Below are 20,556 nucleotides of genomic sequence, written 5' to 3'. Positions count from 1 at the left end.
ATAAAATTTATTGAATTCTAAAAACATGTGTATGATTTGACAAAATATATTCTACATTGCTTATACAAAATCCACATTAAGGCACCTGACAGCTTTTGTGAACCATCTTCACTCTCCTGTCGATACATATTTGACGTTGGCAAAAATTCAATGTCAGTTTTCCAGGAATGAACTGTTATGGATCTCTACAACATTAACAAGACAGCTACAGTGGGGTTCAAAAGTCTGAATCGACTAACAAAAAAAGGTGCATATATGCCACTGAAATAGATCTGACTATATTGTTTGCACAACATGAACTGAAGACCTTTTAAAACATCTGTCAAAGGAGGCATTTCCTGTGGGCAGAGCTGCAGGTTCCAGAAATATTTCTAAATTCCTTTATATACATGTTTTAAATCATGTTTGAAGGTCATTTTGATGATACCTTAAATGTTCTTCAACACAGAAACACTGCGGTCTAGGAATTTAATTATATAAAAGGGTTAACGCTATTGGTTATAAACACTTCCACTTAATGTATACTATTGCTTTTCTGTCAGTTTAGTATAGATAATTGTTCCAAGTACTACAGTTCCCATGAGCCTCAGCACCCCATTGCTATGGGGAAATCATCCACACAGAGGCTTGAATCACAATTGTTACAAGTTCTGAATGCTTTGTTGTTGCAATAAAGATCAACTACTGCAAAACTGCTACAAGACTACTTCAGTGTCGTTGTTGAATTAATCCAAAATCTGAAAGTGAAGTGACTTAAATTGCTGAATGTATTAATTGTGTGCAACAAGGAGAACACTTCAGACTGCCATCAGTGTTGCTGGCAACAGAAGTTTGTGCAAAGAGTGTCATGAGAGTGACTGCCAAGTGCAAACAGGGGGCATGTTGGCAGTCAACTAACATTTTCTATACAGAAAATAAATACTAGGTCTTTTACTTCTGGAACCCTGGAGATGCTTGAAATTCTCACTTTGCTTCTCTATACATTTAAAACAGTAACCACCTACTAAGCAGAGCAATCACAATCCAGCAGTAACAACCTCAGTGCCATGTCAAAACTTAGGTAGAAAGAAACAGTATTAGTAGGCTACTCTTTAGTCTGTTGTATTATTTTAAGGAGAATATTTGTACCATCTGCACAGTACATCCACTGTAACATTTGTGAGTTTGAAGACCCGTAAACAAACAATATCATTAGGTGGGATGAGTGTGGTGGGCTTACACAATAAAGCAAAATACAGACTGAACTGTCAGAAGCCGTTTGTCTCTTGGTAGCAGATTCTGGAAATTATCCCCATTCAATTCTAACTTAATCTAATAACAGATGCAGGTAAATAAATGTAACAGCAAATATATAATATAGAGCAGACATAGCTAATACAGGAACATATAATAATATAATGCATAAGGCAAACCATTTCAAATGTATGTGTGTATTGTATATGTATATATACAGTATATATACAGTGGGTACGGAAAGTATTCAGACCCCTTTAAATTTTTCACTCTTTGTTTCATTGCAGCCATTTGCTAAAATCAAAAAAGTTCATTTTATTTCTCATTAATGTACACTCAGCACCCCATCTTGACAGAAAAAAACAGAAATGTAGAAATTTTTGCAAATTTATTAAAAAAGAAAAACTGAAATATCACATGGTCATAAGTATTCAGACCCTTTGCTGTGACACTCATATTTAACTCACATGCTGTCCACTTCTTCTGATCCTCCTTGAGATGGTTCTACTCCTTCATTGGAGTCCAGCTGTGTTTAATTAAACTGATTGGACTTGATTAGGAAAGGCACACACCTGTCTATATAAGACCTTACAGCTCACAGTGCATGTCAGAGCAAATGAGAATCATGAGGTCGAAGGAACTGCCCAAGGAGCTCAGAGACAGAATTGTGGCAAGGCACAGATCTGGCCACGGTTGCAAAAGAATTTCTGCAACACTCAAGGTTCCTAAGAGCACAGTGGCCTCCATAATCCTTAAATGGAAGAAGTTTGGGACGACCAGAACCCTTCCTAGACCTGGCCGTCCAGCCAAACTGAGCAATTGTGGAAGAAGAGCCTTGGTGAGAGAGGTAAAGAAGAACCCAAAGATCACTGTGGCTGAGCTCCAGAGATGCAGTAGGGAGATGGGAGAAAGTTCCACAAAGTCAACTATCACTGCAGCCCTCCACCAGTCGGGGCTTTATGGCAGAGTGGCCCGACGGAAGCCTCTCCTCAGTGCAAGACATATGAAAGCCCGCATAGAGTTTGCCAAAAAAACACATGAAGGACTCCCAGACTATGAGAAATAAGATTCTCTGGTCTGATGAGACCAAGATTGAACTTTTTGGCGTTAATTCTAAGCGGTATGTGTGGAGAAAACCAGGCACTGCTCATCACCTGCCCAATACAATCCCAACAGTGAAACATGGTGGTGGCAGCATCATGCTATGGGGGTGTTTTTCAGCTGCAGGGACAGGACGACTGGTTGCAATTGAAGGCAAGATGAATGCGGCCAAGTACAGAGATATCCTGGAAGAAAACCTCTTCCAGAGTGCTCTGGACCTCAGACTGGGCCGAAGGTTCACCTTCCAACAAGACAACGACCCTAAGCACACAGCTAAAATAACAAAGGAGTGGCTTCGGAACAACTCTGTGACCATTCTTGACTGGCCCAGCCAGAGCCCTGACCTAAACCCAATTGAGCATCTCTGGAGAGACCTGAAAATGGCTGTCCACCAACGTTCACCATCCAACCTGACGGAACTGGAGAGGATCTGCAAGGAATAATGGCAGAGGATCCCCAAATCCAGGTGTGAAAAACTTGTTGCATCATTCCCAAGAAGACTCATGGCTGTACAAGCTCAAAAGGGTGCTTCTACTCAATACTGAGCAAAGGGTCTGAATACTTATGACCATGTGATATTTCAGTTTTTCTTTTTTAATAAATTTGCAAAAATTTCTACATTTGTTTTTTTCTGTCAAGATGGGGTGCTGAGTGTACATTAATGAGAAATAAAATGAACTTTTTTGATTTTAGCAAATGGCTGCAATGAAACAAAGTGAAAAATGTAAAGGGGTCTGAATACTTTCCGTACCCACTGTATATGGTGGCATCCTGTCCGCCTGTTGCAGCAGCTGCATAACTTTCTTTAAAGTACTTAACATGTTTTTAAAAGTTATCTATCTATCTAATATTATGGGATGGGTAACAGTGCATGTTAGTAATGTTCAAAATTGGCATCTCTTGATCCTCTGGCATACTGCAACATGAAAATGATAACTTGATCTGACACATTAAAGGTTTGCTTTAACTAAAAATAGATATATATACAGACAGTAAAGACATTTTACAGTGACACAAGACTCACTGCTTATTGCGCAGGTTGCAGACTTGGTATAGTAACCCAACAGAGCTGCTGCTCTTCAGAAGTCATTCCTCATCATCATTTCTTTAAAATGCTTCACTTGTGAAACCTGGAGTTTAAAATCAGAATATCACATTTGAAACATTGTCAAAAATGTTCAGTTTCTCACATTTGCATCTCCATCTCAGCCCCACCATTTGCTTTGTATTCATTGGCAGCAGGAGTAAGAGAGTTGTCTGGGTTCAGAGGGCATTGCTCAGGTTGCTTTGCTTTGCCGTGCGTCTTGATTTCAGGGCGACAAAGCTGCCTGAGGTTCTGTAGAAACAAAATCAGTCGGTTCATGTTAGTAGAATTGTTGAGTTACAGTGCAGTAGGTTTCCCAACATGGTCAGAAGAGACACATACAGAAAAGGAGGAAATTAACACAAACCGTATCAAGGCTTCCTATTTGTTAAAGTATTGCTACATTTGTAACAAACTGTACAAATGTAAAAAACAAGGAAAATAAATCAGTTCAACAAAATGTTGTTTGCTTTGAACAACATGATCATCTCAGTCCATTGACCTGTCCTTCAACCAGTCAAATCTAACGGTAAGAGTTTAGCTGTCCTGGCTGAGGTTTAATCTGCCAGGAATTTGCAGGTATTTTATGGTCGCAGTGCGTCGCTGGATTATGTTGCAATGAGTTTTTTCGGCAAAAGTTGCTTTGCATCCATGCCCTCGCTGTGCCAATGCAGTGTTGACATTGAAATGATGACGAGGGTGAGGATTTAAATTCTTTAAGTGGTGCTGTCAAAGTGTATGTCGACTATTCGTTTGAAATGGTTTTAGTAGAGCTGAAAAGATTAGAATGGCAAAAAATGTATCAGCAACTATTGTAGTTTAAAAAAAAAACAAGCAATCAGAAGAAAATATAACTGTTTAACCGATAATGACTAATTGTTATTGTCAACAGACTTACCTGACAAATAAAATGGTGAGACAAAAATATGAGCCTGTATGTAGCACTCAGAAGCTATACAATATACAAACCGAGGCTACATAAGAAAGCCCTGCCTCTCACCTCTAATTTGTCACACTTTTACCCGTCATTAGTGTCAGGTTGAGTATTTTTGTAGGTATGTGCAGCTGCATCTCCTTGACATGCACGTTTGGCTGAAGGGCCTCGTTGAACCACTGCTGTTCCTTTTGAAAACTTTTAAAGCTCCTGTATGTCAGTAAGTGGACTCTGCGTGTTGTACAACAGCACTTGTACTGCAATTCTTGCAGTAAATACTTCTCAATGTTGGAATATTTTGTAATTAAGTAACCGGCCTTGTATTTTCTGCACTGTAGGAGTGAACTGTTACCTCACTATGATTCAGATTTATGAAGGACAATAAAAGTTCTTCACTGCCTCAAATCAACCATAACATCTATTTACGGTACATGGTATTAAAGTACTGTTAAAATCTTTCGATGCTCCATTGTTTCAGTCGTAAAGGTACATACTGTAGGTTATTACCACACAGTCTTATCACCTACTGTTCTCCCTTGTTCTCTGACAAAGTCTAAGTAATTACGATAAGCAAGAATTAAAGCAATGAAATGGAAAGTACACTTGAAAATGATTACTAAAATGAGAACAAAATCAAACTATTAGATAAGTCGGGTTGTATGTAAGCCTAAGCATTCACAAACTGATCTAATACTGTAATGATCCCATTGGGGCTGCAACTATAGACTGTTTTCATTATCGATTAATCTGCTGCTATATTTCACAATTAATCATTAGTTAAATTAAATGTCTAAAAATAGTGAAAAAACGCACCTAAGAATTTCCCAGAGCTCAAATTGACACATTTCAATAGCATGTTTTTGTCCTACCAACAGGTCAAAATCTAAATATATTCAGTTTATTATTGCATAAGACCAAGAAAACATTAGTGGAGCATTTTTTGGCAATTATCTGTTGATCGACTTATTACTTTAGCCCTAGATCACTTAAATATTGGTATTGCATGTTTTTGTAATAATAATATTTTATTTATTTACTCTTTCTTTATTGAGTACATACCTGCCCTATAGTCCCTTTCATCCGCGTAAGTTTAAAGATGATCCACAGAGGAACCAGGAGAACGCAGAACAGTCCAAGGCACCAGCCCAAAGCATATGCCCAGGTCGGATAGACGTAGGTTTTGTTGAACTTGAGAGGCTTGTATCTCACCAATGAAAAGATGAAGGTAGCCTGTCAAGGAAAAAAAGCAAACAACTATTATTTTCATCCATTTTCAGTGAAATCAGGTCAGATCTCAACTTTTACCTCCTGATGTCCAGTTTATTAAACATTGTCTCCTTGAAGAATGTTATGTTTATTATCAACACATGTAATGATAATGTACAGATCTATGGTGGCGTCTTTTCATTTATACTATATGAGCAAAACTATTTGAACACCCCTGTCCAGATACTTTAGTGTACTTTTGGTCTGGGCGGGTTTGTCACAGTTTGAGCTATGCTGTAAAATCTAAATTTGCATGTAATGATAATTTAGACAATAGTGTGTTTCTGACATTGTGGAGAAGGCTCGTACCTGTTTCAACATAAATACCCTTTAAGAAAAACAAAGTCCCAAAAGAAATAGTTTTCTGTTCAACAGAAGTCGACTGTGGGTATAAGCCTGCTATTATCAGTGTATCTCACACAGTATTCTCCTCTTCAGCTATCTGCACTATTTTGCAAAGATTAACCTCCAAGGGCACGGGGCTATATTTTGGGGGACTTGGTGGAGCCAGCTGATATCCGGGCCAAGACTTGTGCGCTGCTTGTTGTTTACATTCTGATTAGCAACATTAGATACAAGACCGAAGTTGAGGGACGACGTGTACTACTTGGTTGTTTTACAATGCCAGTTTACAAGCTAATTTAAAACCAATAAAAAACTAAATTATAGCCTTTGGGTTCCCAGATTGCAGTTCAGCGAGTGCTTTTAACCTCTTTTGGTCTCCACACAGACTGTTGCGTTCAACCAAAACCTGCTCAAACGTGATTGCTATAACACTGTACAAACTACAAACAGAAACCAAAACTGATACCAAAATCTTTTTTAGCACTGACATGAGCCACGTTTTAATCTTTTTTGTCACCACGGGCCGGCAGGTGTCACTGTTGCATGGGAACATGTCTCTTAGTTCAGAGTCAGCCTTGGGCTGTCTCACTTTTTAGGCTTAATATTGGCCTAACTCTTTCTTTTTTTTACTGAAACTTTGTTGCATTAGACTAAGAGCAAAACTGGCCTAACACTAAAAACAGCTTTGTGAAACCGGACCCTGACCTCCACACTATCAAACAGCTCTGGGAAAAAAGTCTTATTGCACATCAGAGCCAGGCTCCAAAATCTCCCAGAAGAGTGGAGGCTGTTTTTATCATATTGTCAGCATATCATTGTAAGTGTTTTTTTTTATATCATATACTTTATTCAGGTTCACATACTTTAGGCCATGTATGGTTTTTTTTGGGCTTTGTTGAAAAGAACATTGTTGTCATTTCTTGTTTGAATTGCCCAAACTTTGAACGTTTGAAATAATAACAATAATCTTTTATTCGTCCCTCCCTTGTTTCTCTCTCTCCTTCATCTTATTGTAAGGACCAGTTTTGTTTGCTCTTGTACTATAGTTTAGTGTTAGGTAACCATGTTAGGCAGTTGAACTTGAGACTGTATTTGTTCTGTTAAATGTCAACATGTGCCATGTATTACTGAATTATATACCATAAAAACATAGGTGGTAATATGATTCTCTTCCCTCTTTCCTCTCTTTGTTACCTCACAGTAGGCAAAAAAAGTTTTTCTGTAAAATACACTTGTTACATCACTCTTAATAACAAAGAAAAGAGTGTCCCTGTCCTTCCAAACAAACATCACAGCTGAAGCCTGAAGTCCAAATAAGATTCTCAGGAAACTCTCTTCAATCCACATTTTAAAAATCAACCTTTCCATCATGAGTAAGAGGCAGTGATGAGATTTGAATCTCAATGTAAACTCAAATCATCATTGAATCATTGAGGTTTGCCAAAACAATCACTTTGCCATCTATATTATCCACAAATACATCAAACTACACATCTTTTTTTTACTATTTAAGGGATTTAAAGAAAGTATTTCACTCACCAGACAAACGGTGGGGGTAATGTAAAGCCAGCAGTACTTCATTATGGACCATGGACGATAACCTACCATTTCTTCAATGTCGTCAAAGAGACGATCTGCACCTGGTAATGAAAAGGAAAACAAACAGCCTGTTTTGACCTAAAATCTTCAGCTATGAATAAACATTCTGCACAGTCACCCAAAACACAAGTTACAACACAAACAAATGCATGATGTAATGTATTGACAACTGACAGTGGCTCCAAATCACACATGTATGTAAATGGTTAATGGTGGTATTTAAGAGCAACTATTGTGGGTGCTGGTGTTACAAAATGTATTTATTTTATCTATTATTATTAATTGTTTTATTTGTATATAAAATCTTTAGCATTTAAATCCCAGTTGACAAGGAGGCAGTGCGAAAGACTTGTCTTACAGAGTGAATGCATCAAGCTCTCCTGGATCTTTTGTAATCTTTCACAGTCAAAGAGATCAAACGCTCCACCTCAAGAGGATCAGATGTCTATCAGGCTTAAACAAGCTTGAACAGGAGCGAAAGCTGAAGGAGACCAGAAGAATTTAGCTGCGCACAAAATATCTAGTAAATCTACTGACCACAGGGGTGGGCATTAAGTAGAAGTGCAATCCTCATTGTAAAGCCACAATAGCGGCAACGGAATGTAAGTTATGCAAGGACTGGAGCGTGAACACTCACCTCAGTCAGTAATGAACAAACAACTTGTAGGTTTAAAACTCTGGGAACTTCAACAGTCAAATGTTGTTTTCACTGTAATTTAAGTGTTGTTTAACCTTTTGTTCAACCAGCCTGAACTTAAACCTGATTCAATGTGTTTAATGTACTTTTAAGCCCCAACCCATCATATTTTCAGCATATAAATTAAGATTTTTGAGTCTGCTATCGATATTTTGGACCAACACGAGACCATAATCTTTTAAATAAGAATCCCTCAAATTAGTTTTTTGACAAAATCTGCAATAGAGCCACTGTTTCTAAATGACCTCAAACTAAACTTTTTTAATGCCATTTCTAATTACTTTTATGCTGACAAAAACACAGATACTGATGTATTGGGCCTGTTTTTCTGCTGCTGTTTACAGACATCCCTAATGTAAACAAAAAAAAGAGTAACTTAATCAACAGAATCACTTCACTATTTTTGTGCTTTTTAATTTTTAGTTTGACTTCACTGTAGTCCAAAAGCAGGACCAACCACTGAATGAAGGCTTTTAAATAATCTGCCTCAAGGAATAACTACCTCGGTATGAGAAGCTTTTTGATCAGAATCTTTTACAACTTCTAATAATTTGGTCGAAGATCATTTCAATAGGCACAAAAACAAAAGCTGTAACAAGAACATTATACGATTAATGCGGGATCACCTTAAAGACTCACCGTATATCCATCCGATTGCTATCGACTGACACACTGAGAGAAGGAGAAGATTGTTGCCACTACAAACGTAATGGTCAAAAAGCTGAAGGAAATATAAGCCTCCCTGCAGGAAGATAGAGGGTCGATTTTTACTGCATATCAAACACAAAAACAGCACAACAATTGTGCTTAATGTTCAGATGCTTAACATTTTTGCTTTGCTTAAATTAGATGACTAAAGCGGTTCAGCACGCTGCAGGTCCAGGAGAGATTGCATTGGCCTGTTTTTGGACGGTGCACAGTCTTGCTTTTATTCATGGTGTGAGCACACCACAAACACGAGTTCTCACCTCTGTGACGAGAAGGAGGCCGAGGAAGAAGCAAACAGAGCAGAGACAGAGCAGCAGCAATTCTCGACGGTAAGCTCTTCGAAACACGGTGGGGAACATGTCTGTCACGGTGGTCATCAGGCACTCCAGACTCACAAACTGCCAGAGACACAGAGCGATGAGTAAACTGAAACACTTGGAGACAAAAAGCTGTTGTCTGCAATCAACACAGGTTAAATAGTAAAACTACTTTTATATCTGCTTAATGCAAGTGTTTTTTTAATCTCACCTGCGTATCTGCACCCAACAAGATGACCATGACGAAGAAACATATAGACCATAACTGAGGAAAAGGCATCATGGCTACTGCACGTGGATAGGCAATAAATGCCAAGCCAGGTCCTGTAATTGAGAACATGCAGATTAAACTTTTGATTTGACGATATACTTTGAAGGGAGATCATCTTCTTGTGTAATAATGTAACAAAGACTACCACAAACAATCTATTTTGGCCTTTGAAATAGCTACATTTTAATTTAGTCGTTTACAAAGCTCATTATTTTTGTATCTAAATGTGGTCAAAAACTCACATTTTAATTTCAATGATCAGTTGCGTTTGAATATCACCACACCAATCACTCACATCGTCATGAAGAGACAAACGAGTTTTGCCACTGTTAGCTAGCAAACGTTCCCTTGGATGCAGCGACACAGTGAGTGACTGGAGGCATCTACAAACAAAATCCAATACCATTCTCCTGTCTCACATTTTGGTTATTAAAGCCGACAGTGGCATAACACATATGTACAGCCCAGTTTATTTTTCCTACCTGTTTTGTCATGTTGTGTTTTTTTCCCTCATTTATTTTTAAAGGAGGACCTAGTAAATCTGTTGACAATCAGTAGTGGGCCTTACATTATACAAGTTTGAGAACTTCTATTAAAACCACACCAACACACATTTTTCAGCCAGTTACAGGCTCCATATTCAAGCAACAGCTAAACTCTCAACCCTGTGTACATCATTATTTCTAGTGGGAGCTCTTTACCCAAACAGATCATTAAATGTACTGGAACAGAAGGGGTGTAGTGGTGGTCTTACCGGAAGCAGCCACTTCAGATATTGGCAGTCCTTGTTCGTAGGACATAAAGCCCAAAACTGAAAAGATGGCAAATCCTGCCACAAAGCTTGACCCTCCATTCACCAAACACAGAATAAACGTGTCCCTGGGGAAACAACAAAACAAAGAAGTGTTTAGCTAAGGAATGACTCTTTGGTAATATTGTTCTCTGTTTAAAAAATTTGTGGAATTGTGTAAAAAAACAATAGAGCATGATGGAGATAATGTTGAAAGTGAACACAGTGGCTGCTTAAGACGACAATTATTATAATGATATATTCACGTTTATCTATACATACGGGGATGATGAGTTTTTAACGGTGATGCGGTGGATGATCGTCTTTATATGAAACCAGGCGTTATTGTCTGCCTTTCATTAACTCTGCCTCGATGAAGAGCATGCAGCTTGATTATCATGCCCGACTGAAAAAAGGCTTTTACTTTACTGTACCTCTTTCCCTCTCAACATTTCTAACTTTGGTGCCCCCCCAGTGGCCGCATTAGAAAAAGACACCGTGGTAGAGAGCAAAACATGCTGAAAGCAAGACATAGAGTGCATCAGTTTACACTGAGAGATCACCTTATACTTCTACAAACTAAATGTATGCCAGCAAAATAAGATGCTATAATCGTTTCCACACATAGTGAAGAATTCCATTGGAGATCTCCTTCCTCCTATCGTTTATCGAGCACTTGACTCTTTGCATCTTTTTCAAGTTTTCAAAAAAAACATTGTATCACAACTTTAGGTAGCAAATGAGACCAAAGGTTGGAAATGATACATTAAGATAGAACAACATAGCACAATAAAATATGCCACATACTCTGTGCGAAACATTCTCCGATTGCAGCTTCTAAAACTTGAGGATTTGCTGCTTCTCTTTGTTGTATACAAAAGTAAAATTAGTTGTTTTTTTTGGTTTTGACTGTTAAATGGACAAATCAAGCAATTCAAATTTCATGATTTCTGACCCTTTTTTTAGAGCAAATCAGCATATCATTTAATGACAGTAATAGTTAAGGCATCAGTCATAATACTATGTTAGAGAAAGCAAGAAAAACTCAGGTTAAATATATTTTAATCATGCATTTAGATAAAAAAGCAGAAGAAAAGCAGAGAGCACTTACTTGAAGCAATCATTATTAAATTGATTGTAACTGCCCAGAGCTGTCAAACTCCCCTGACAAATCCCAAACGAGAAAAGAACTTGTGCTCCTGCATCCATCCAAACCTAAGCAGATGTCAAAACATACATATTAGTAAACGTTCACCACTACTGTAAGAGAGCATATATCGTGCAATTTAAGTATTTTACAGTATTTGGGCTTTCAGTGGGAGGCGATTAATTGGACAGCTCGTCTTAATTTTATTACTTACTTGAGGGTCCACCAACCTTGTCAGGTCAGGATACAGATAGAATGCTATGCCATCCATAGCTCCTGGTAAAGTGACTCCACGAACCAACAAAACCACCAGCATCACATAAGGGAAAGTTGCTGTAAAGTAAACCACCTGTCAAAATGAGACAAAGGCAGTTTTCAAATGTTGTTTTAAATCACAATTGATTATTGGAATCTGACAAGAAGCAGCAACAGAACAGCAACAGAACAAGCACAAGTCCCATCACAGAAAAACAAAGGAAATATTTAGGGGACATTTGTGAAATGTTATTTCCCCTTGTTCCGTCTCATAACTTATTCCCACCGTTATTGAAAACACATGAAAAATGAGAGTAAAATGTCCTGAAAACGTATAAACCTTTTTACCTTTACCTGAGAACGAACTACACATTATCCATGAGAGCTTCCTAAAACAGATAACAATGAAAGGGCTAGCCTAAGTTATGTACAGGATCATATTGATGTTCAAATGGTTTATGCACGAGATTATCTTGGAATAGGCGCATCCTGGTTACATTGTGGAAACGCTGTGAACACACCCCTAAGTAATGTTACATGGTAGCACATGCAAGTTGCCGCTTGAGTCAAACACTACGCTAAATACCGACTAATTGTACTTTTGTACTTTGCTGCATTGTTAAGGGAAGAGAGACCATAATGTGAAATGACTAACTTTTGTAGCACTGGCTCACAATGGGTGATTGAAGTCGTAAAGACTCCACTTTGGCTAATATTAATAAAAAAAGGGGCTAAAGTATGGTGTGATAAACGAATGAAAGTCTTCATTTTGTTAATACCTTTAGTTTACTTTCCTCAAATTTGGAAGTCTATTGCAATGTAAACGGCTATAGTGGACACAAAGCAGATGTTGCATATAGACGGCAAGCTAATGGCCCATGGCTAATTTCAAGAGAGATCAACTGAGAGAAAGAAACGTCAGTAAAAGGCCGTACCTAACCAGAACAAGTTTAGGAGTGGCTGTTTGTGACGTCATTAAAATGTCACAATAGATGGAGAGGTTGACGGATGAAGAGAGCAAGAAAAATGGGAAGAAGGTGGAGACGGATAAATTGCTGTCATGATCTCGTGACTCGCAGCAGTGGGCAGTTTCTCTTATCAACACTATTTCCTAATCTGTGCTGAGTTGCCAGCATCGTACACAATCACTCTCTCACATATGTAATCAGATGCAGAATCCAGTTTAGTGTTTATAGTAGGTTTTCAGCAATTTGCTTTTTGTGTGCTGGTGCATAACATAAACATAGTAAGAGAAAAAATAATCAAAAATAAAAGTAAGTACAAAACCAAGAAACAAATATAAAAGACAAATTACAATAAACATACTATGAAAATATGTAAAATATATCTTAAATAAAATTACCTTTAAAGAAAAGATCAGAGCAATTTTTAAGAGTGATCGTTTTGTGCAGAAATGTGCAAAAATTGTCTAAGAAATGTGAAACAGTTCACAGTGTGAAGCATAAATAGACTTTGCACTGTACAGTCAGCCCTCTATGGAGGCATCTGCATTACTATTGTTTCATTTATTGGGGCGTTTCCTTTACTTAGTACCTTTCCAGTGGATCTCACTCCTTTCCAAACACAGAAGTAGCAAAGGATCCATGCCAGTAAGAGACACAAGGCCAACTCCCACCTCAGGCTACCAATCTCATCAATCCCTTTAGATATACCCAACACTCGTCTCCTGAAAAGAAACACATAACATTGTCAAAAAAGAGTCAGTGTGGAGACAACAACCCTTGGAACATTGTTCACGACTATAATTCACTCATAAAACAAATAAGGTTATTATGATAGTGAAGAATCAATGGGACTGATCACATGGTGTTATTGCTACATTCATGTTGAAAATGAGCAAATATGTTTTGCCTTGCAGAAGTAAATTTTCAGTTTCAGGTGGAAATGAGTAATCAAGATATTTTTGGCAACACTAAAACAGTAATGCTGCTTAAAAACTAACCACTAATTATGCTACTTAACATTAGAGAGGCTCTGCACACCCATCAGCTCAGTGCAATCAAATAAATAAATCATTTGTTTTATTTTGTATCTGGCCCCTGTGTTAATTCACTTTTACATTCTTTCATTTTCAGCTCAGCATGTGACATGGAGGAAAGAAGGATTAGTACTTTTTTTGTCCATGTGTAGCTCGCCAGCAAGTTTAGAGTATCAAACAGAGTCTGTTTCTCAAACAGTATCACCTAACTTAAGTCAACCTCATAAATCATAAATGGTTCGGGGATAGGAAAACCTCCAGCAGGGACACAGTTGTTCATGTGGTGTATTACTGAAAGTGTTTGTATTGCCTTAACTACATTCATGTACTGAATGTTCTACATGTTATCTACTGAGAAAGGTTGACCATGACATAGCAAAATAAATGGAATAACATATTCACACCCTGTTTTTATGTATTTGCTGACAAATAATATTTGTAAGTATTGGCAACGATTCTTTGTAGAATTCTGTTGCGATCACAGAGAATGTTGTAAAGTTTGGAAATTTGGAATTATGAAACAAGACCACAGCCTTGCTAACAGCTCTGTGACGCTTACATTTGCATTTAGCTGTACTTTGAGCTAAATGTATGCATAGTTGTGAATACTCTGAATCCCGTATATTGCACCTTTAAGGCCGTTTTCTCAAAATTAGGTTTTTCTAATACTGGGGTGTCTCCTGTTTATTTCTCGTGTTCATTCTTGTATAGTTATGCATACTTTCAACCCTTATTTTAGTTGCATATACTTCATATTTCATTTTTTCTTTTTAAATTGTCTTTTTATTTGTACTTATTTCAATCTTTGTCGACCCGGTCTCACTCCCAACTGTTCGCATACCGACGCTTGGTCAGTTCCCCTCAACGTCTGATCCCGACGCAGCACGCTTTCAACTGACTCTAATGTAAACCCACCCACGTCATTATTAGACTAGTCAGAGCAACTGCCATAGTATGAAGAGATATATATATATATAATCCACACAGGGCAGGTGGGAGTGGATGCATCCAGGAGACTAAAGTTGACATTTTGTCACGTGAGTCGTCAGTGTCATTAGTTATGTGAGTCCTTAGTGAATTGACTAATTTGGCACTTGGTAGTAATTTGACTAATTGGTTCAACAGGCTGCTATAGACTCTGAAAGAGGAAAGACAAAGACAAACGCGCAAAACAACAGGGTGCCAATGCACCTTTAGTGATTCAGCTTCTAAAAACATGTGACATAGGCTATAAAGATAGACAGGTGTGAATCAAACTTACTCCCAGAATTCTGTTGCAGGCGTTGTTGCGTTTGCTGTCCAATTGGATGACGCATTTGTTTTATCAAATTCAATACAAAACTCTGGGAAAGAAACAGGAGGAGATCTTTTCATCGATCAAAGCGTAGATGAATATTTGAAAACATAAAGACAGATACAGTTGTACTCACCAAATACAAAATTATCCTCAACCATTTAATAGTAATTTTAGCTGTGCAGGATCCTCCACTGTGGCAGTTTTAGTTAACTAACTGTACCTTTTGTTAGCTACAGGGCTTCTATGAAACCAATAGCTTCATCAATCAATCAAGCAATCAAGAATTCAAGCAATTTTCTAGAGATTCTGGTATTTCTCTAGCCATTTTCCAAGCTTGTGTGCCAGTTTCTCTATTGCTGCTGTTATAAAGATATGAGATTTTTAAAAAATGATGAAGAACACGTAGACACAGACATCTGTCATGCACATAGTTCATTTCTGCCCCTGTCTGCATGTCTACCTGTGTTCCAGGTGTTTCCGCAGCTGGCCCATGGGATCTCAGCGCTGAAGGATGAGAAGAGGTAAAAGAAGGCCCATGCCTGGATGACAATGTATGACACGGCAGCATATGCAATCACAAGCTGGGTAGCGTAGCCAATCCCTGAAAACACAGACAAGGCGTGGACAATGTAGATTATTAATAATGACGGGCAAAATAATAAAGCATATAGGTCTAGAGCAGGGGTAGGCAACCGTAGGTACGTTTGGATACCGTAAAAACCCACATGGGTTATTTCTATAGGATGAATACAGTAGCTTAACAAATGACACACTCACAATTCAACAAGTCATGGCCTGTTATGTATGGCAGTTTGAATGTTCTTTTCCCACAACCGCATCCCATGAAAACCTACCCTACTACGCCTCTGCTTTACTGATGAACATGGTTGGTCGGTTAATGTGGATGTTTTCATAAGGATGGCAGCCTTCTTGTAAAGTGATCTCATATTTAACTACAAAGTCTTGATTATGGGAGATTTTTTTGTTTGTTTTCTATGCACTTTACCTTTAGTGATGGGATAAGAGTACAGATCCGTTTTTTGATGCGGTGTCATGCTTTAACTTAACATTGATATGGCACACTGATCAACAACAAAACTTTAAAATGGCATCCCATGCTGATGGTCCTGATGATGAAATGATCCCTGGCGTATAGCATCGTCATACCTAAAGAAAGTTGTGTTGTTGTAGGTGCAGAGTTTCTTTCCACTCTGCCAGCTGGCACACCTGCCACAACCAGAGTTAAGTGACTGATTCTTTATCATGCATGGCAAGGAGACTTCCAGAAAGAGAAACCAAGTGAGAGGTGTGTCACGGAGGCAAATGCTGCCAATCTGTGTCCAGTTTGTTTTTAGTCTATATTTTTGTTGTTGTCGACAAATTCCATGAAAAGACCAAAACCAACAATGAACTGATTCTACTAACGAGTGTTGCATGATCTTAATCCTCTGTGTCATAGGCCTCCATTGTTGTCCAAAAGCTAAAACACATCAATCCGACACACTGTTGCTCTGGGCGACATGTTCCTTTATTTTGCACTTTATGTGCACTGTAGTTTATTTTCAGTCAATCCCACATCCTGCTGCTGTAAACTCACCAGAGCAGTGATTCCCAGCCAGGAGTACTTGTACCCCAGGGAGTACTAAGAGAGTAGTAGTGTAACTCAACTAAGAAAGATAAATAAATAGAAATTGGGATTTGATTGAAAGAATATATCAGCTAAATCACTTGAACTCTACATGTTGCAGTTATGTACGAGTGTGTGAAAATGAGTTAGCAAGCAAACACCCAAGTTTAAATGTAGCTGAAAGTACTGAATATATGTTTTTTTGTCACTTGGGTCGCTTCGTGGGAATCAAGATTTTAACACTTCCTTAGTATGTCCGTTATATCTTGACATTCAAGATTTTTGGGTGTGTCTCAGAGTCTGTACTAATCTCTCGGTCACATTAGGTCGGACATTTTGCCAAGTGGGGATCAGCAACAGACACACCCGTGTGTGCACACATATATATATATATATATGTATGTGTGTGTGTGTGTAAATGACATGAGATGCCATGTACCTGTGCATCCAGCATTTGTATAGATAAAAGGGAAGTAAAAGTTTAACCCTTTAAGGGTGACACATTTCCTTTTAGAAATGTTTTGTTTTGATATTATACACATAAATTGTGAAATGTGTCAATGATGATGATTATCCAAACTAGTCACATGATGCATTCATTTTAATACACTGACCTTCAAACAAGGGGCAGAAGTGCCTCCAGCAGGTAATACATCCTTGAGATGTGAACTGTCCCATGGCCGTCTCCAGGAGGAACATCGGTATGCCACAACAGAGCAGAAACAAGACGTAAGGAATCAGGAATGCACCTGAGAGAAACATGACAAGCATATCAAAACACTGTTTCCCCTGTAAATCTGATAAAGACCAACATCACACATGGGAATTTCTGTTATAGAGAGATTATACAAGAAGATTGCTGTTCATGTCTTTTTTTTTTCTTTTAAACATCTGGATACGGTAAAAACCCACATGGGTTCTTCTTATAGAATGTATCCCGTCAATTCTAAAGAACTGGTAAAACATCAAACACCTCTATCTGTATCCTTAAAACAGATCAAACAGTGATGAAATGCCTGCAGAGTAAAGCAAGACATAGAATGACTTTCTGATGAATATAACTTGTAATGCTTTTATGTAAATGGATGATTTACTCATTTGTCAAAACAACAAAGGTCTCCTTTGTCCCCTGAGCTGCATTTGATTAAACCAAGACAAACGGTTCCTTTAATAACAAACAGCAGCCTTGATCAACGCCTGAGCAACTTCCTTATCGCTTAAATCTATTGTCGCCACAGTTCTTTTTCGTCATTGTTGACTCATTACATTTTTATTAAGTGCAGCTGCAGAATAGTAAAAGCATTGTATGTTTTTTTTTTGTTGCATGGGAATCATGCTTACCTCCCCCATTTTTGTAGCACAAATAGGGGAACCTCCAGAGGTTTCCCAGCCCAACCAGGGTTCCTGCTACAGCCAACAGAAATTCCAACTTGTTCCCCCACTGGCCTCGATCCAACAGTTGTGTCTTCTTCACCAGACTTTTATCCTGGCCGGCCATCTCAAGGCTGTTTCCTTTGAGGAATTGTCTTGACATGTGCAGGGAAAGCAGCAGATAAGCAAATGCAATGATGGAATCTGAACTGAAATCTCTTTCAGCCTCTTGCTCATTTATGGAAAAGTACTGCGTAACTGTTGTAACTCGGGGTTATGTACAGAGACAAAACTACTCAGCTGATTGTTTGGCACTGCTCATGAGCTTTGTTTTTTTATTTTTTGAACTTGACCGTGTGGGATTACCAGGAATGGAAAGTTTTCACCGGAAACTGTTTATCAGAAAGCTGCACTTATTGAAGCACATTTTAGAATTAAAGCGATGCATTTAGCAGCCAAGTGTAAAACAAGAAGGTACTTACCCCTCCATCACAAAGCACCCTCCCCCAAGAGTTGCTTACAGCTTCAGCAAACTGATCAGTATTCCTCTCAGCTGGGTGCACCGCAGGGTCTCTACACAAACAACATGTCATGAGCAGAGCCAGAGTGAGGGAAAAAAATGAGCTAGGGTTTCTTTTGGCTCCTCTATGCTCTGACTATCTGTTGACCTGGTCTGCACACCATGCTGTTTCACTTGAAAAAGTGTTTTGCTTTGACAAAGGTCCAAGGTATACCACTTCCTTGCTGTATTTTTCCACTGAGACAGAGCAGCGTGAGTCATTGTGATTAGCACAGTTGCTTACAACTAAACCAAATCAGCTGAGCCATTTCTGTTATGTCAGTGCTCATACGGGCTGCAGTTATCTGCCAATTTGGGAATTTGTTTAGGGGCATAAATCGGTCAAATACCAACGACTTATTTAATGCAAGCACGGCTTTATATCTGTAGTTGTTTTCCATTCATAAAATTGATGCTGCTTTGTATTGTTATCTTCTTGATCTCTGACTTAACTGTACTTTTTTTCTATTGTACTATATTTTACTGACTTCCTTCTTAAATTATTATAGTCGTCAGCTTTACCGTACTACATCAATAAAGTGTATCTTATCTCAACGTTATAAATAACATCTGATATTGAGTCTGTAATGTGCTTTTGAAATATTTATACACTTTTTCGGTGGTTGGTTGTAGTGAGACAACATAGTGATGCATTTAAACTATATTTAAAATACATTGTTTACAGAGTAAAACTATAATGTAACTCACTCAATCTGATGATGAATATGTGTGGATAGATGAAACAAACAGCTTCTATGTTGACTGAGAGGGTTGGACTGAAAAACCCAGCTCATGTTATGCCTAGTTAAAGCTCTCTCTTCAGTGGCAGGCGCAGCACAAATATTGTTTCTCTGCTAAATAAGGGTTGTCATATGGCAGCAAAACATCAACCACTTCCACTGAACTGGGAGCATTTTGACTACTTGTTGTGGTTAAATCCACAATGTTTAGACCACACAAGTTTGAGGTCTCTTCAAAGCTGAGGCGTAATTTCCAGTGGGGAAATGCCAACATGTCCCCCCCTCTTTCGCCCTTCAAACACACACTTTCAAAATGATTCTGCTCTGATATACTTGCCATGGACGAGCAGACACACGCAGCCTGTCTAACCGATTGCACAGTGCATTTTGCCGTGGATGGGGATGTGTTTTGATGCACACACACTGGAAAAATGTATCACTGAATGACCTGCAGCCTCTGTTGAAGCAGGGCAGCTTCAGTGCTCTGAACAGAGGAGGCTGAAGACTATGCTATCACTATGCTGCTGTAATCCTGTAAATGTCCCCGCTGCGGGACTAATAAAGGATTATCTTATTGACATAATTTGTGGATAAGGGCAATCAGTTAAGTTGCATTTGACTAATTACAGCAATTTACATTTCAGCTGGCTTATCTACAGTTCAGAAGCTAACAGAACGTATGTTTTGTATCTTAAATCTCTTTTCCTTTATTTGGGCAGCCCTGCCCCAATTTCCTGTCACACACGTGCAAACATAAGAACCTGCCACTGTTTGTTACACAGTGGAGAGGCTGAACTGTTTGTAGTGAAAACTCTCCGGGGGAAACTGGAAATTCCAGCTGATCATGTTTCATGTACCCTACATTCAGTCGTCGAAAGAAAGCCAACACTCAAATGACAACCTGTAGTGTTCTCATGGAGGTTAACGACGCCATGCGCAGGCATCGTCTATCTACCGGTGTTATAACAAAATCAATTATTGAGCGCTTTAGCTGAGACTTAACATTAGTGACACCAAGTAGAGTAGAAACAATAAAAGCTCTGCTTTATTTGTGAGGCTCCTCTTTTGATACAATAATTCAATAACCATAAAACAAGACAGACATACAAACACAAGACAGCTACTATTTAAGGCATATATTTACAGTTCGCTGTGAATCGCTAGAGCCAACAAGGACCATGCTCTCTGTACATCAAATTATTAAAATTATTTACAC

The 20,556-nt window shown here is 38.4% G+C and overlaps 1 protein-coding gene across 1 annotated transcript; it reads right to left on the bottom strand.

Annotated features, from left to right (window-relative positions):
- Positions 1–3,033: 3,033 nt before the first annotated feature.
- Positions 3,034–18,614, bottom strand: LOC116392592 (sodium- and chloride-dependent GABA transporter 2-like). The gene is made up of 15 exons (XM_031864265.1): positions 18,524–18,614; positions 18,012–18,196; positions 17,285–17,419; positions 15,504–15,644; positions 15,008–15,089; positions 13,302–13,434; positions 11,707–11,841; positions 11,457–11,560; positions 10,310–10,434; positions 9,496–9,608; positions 9,228–9,365; positions 8,899–9,001; positions 7,503–7,603; positions 5,412–5,582; positions 3,034–3,670 (listed from the first exon to the last, which is right to left on the bottom strand). The coding sequence occupies exons 1-15, from the start codon at positions 18,529–18,531 to the stop codon at positions 3,521–3,523; spliced, it is 1,824 nt and encodes a 607-aa protein (XP_031720125.1). The 5' UTR covers positions 18,532–18,614; the 3' UTR covers positions 3,034–3,520.
- Positions 18,615–20,556: the final 1,942 nt, after the last annotated feature.

This window comes from Anarrhichthys ocellatus, unplaced genomic scaffold (genome assembly GCF_004355925.1).
Source record: "Anarrhichthys ocellatus isolate YVR2014 unplaced genomic scaffold, GSC_Weel_1.0 scaffold1, whole genome shotgun sequence".
NCBI lineage: Eukaryota > Metazoa > Chordata > Actinopteri > Perciformes > Anarhichadidae > Anarrhichthys > Anarrhichthys ocellatus.
Note: the sequence above shows the minus strand (reverse complement) of the source record. Positions and strands in the feature narration are given on the sequence as shown.

Coding starts and splice junctions, on each gene's coding strand:
- LOC116392592 (XM_031864265.1), bottom strand. Junction 13,435..15,007: donor CCTGCAACAGAATTCTGGGA/GTAAGTTTGATT, acceptor GTTTCTTTTCAG/GAGACGAGTGTTGGGTATAT. Junction 10,435..11,456: donor TTTAATAATGATTGCTTCAA/GTAAGTGCTCTC, acceptor TTGTTTCCCCAG/GGACACGTTTATTCTGTGTT.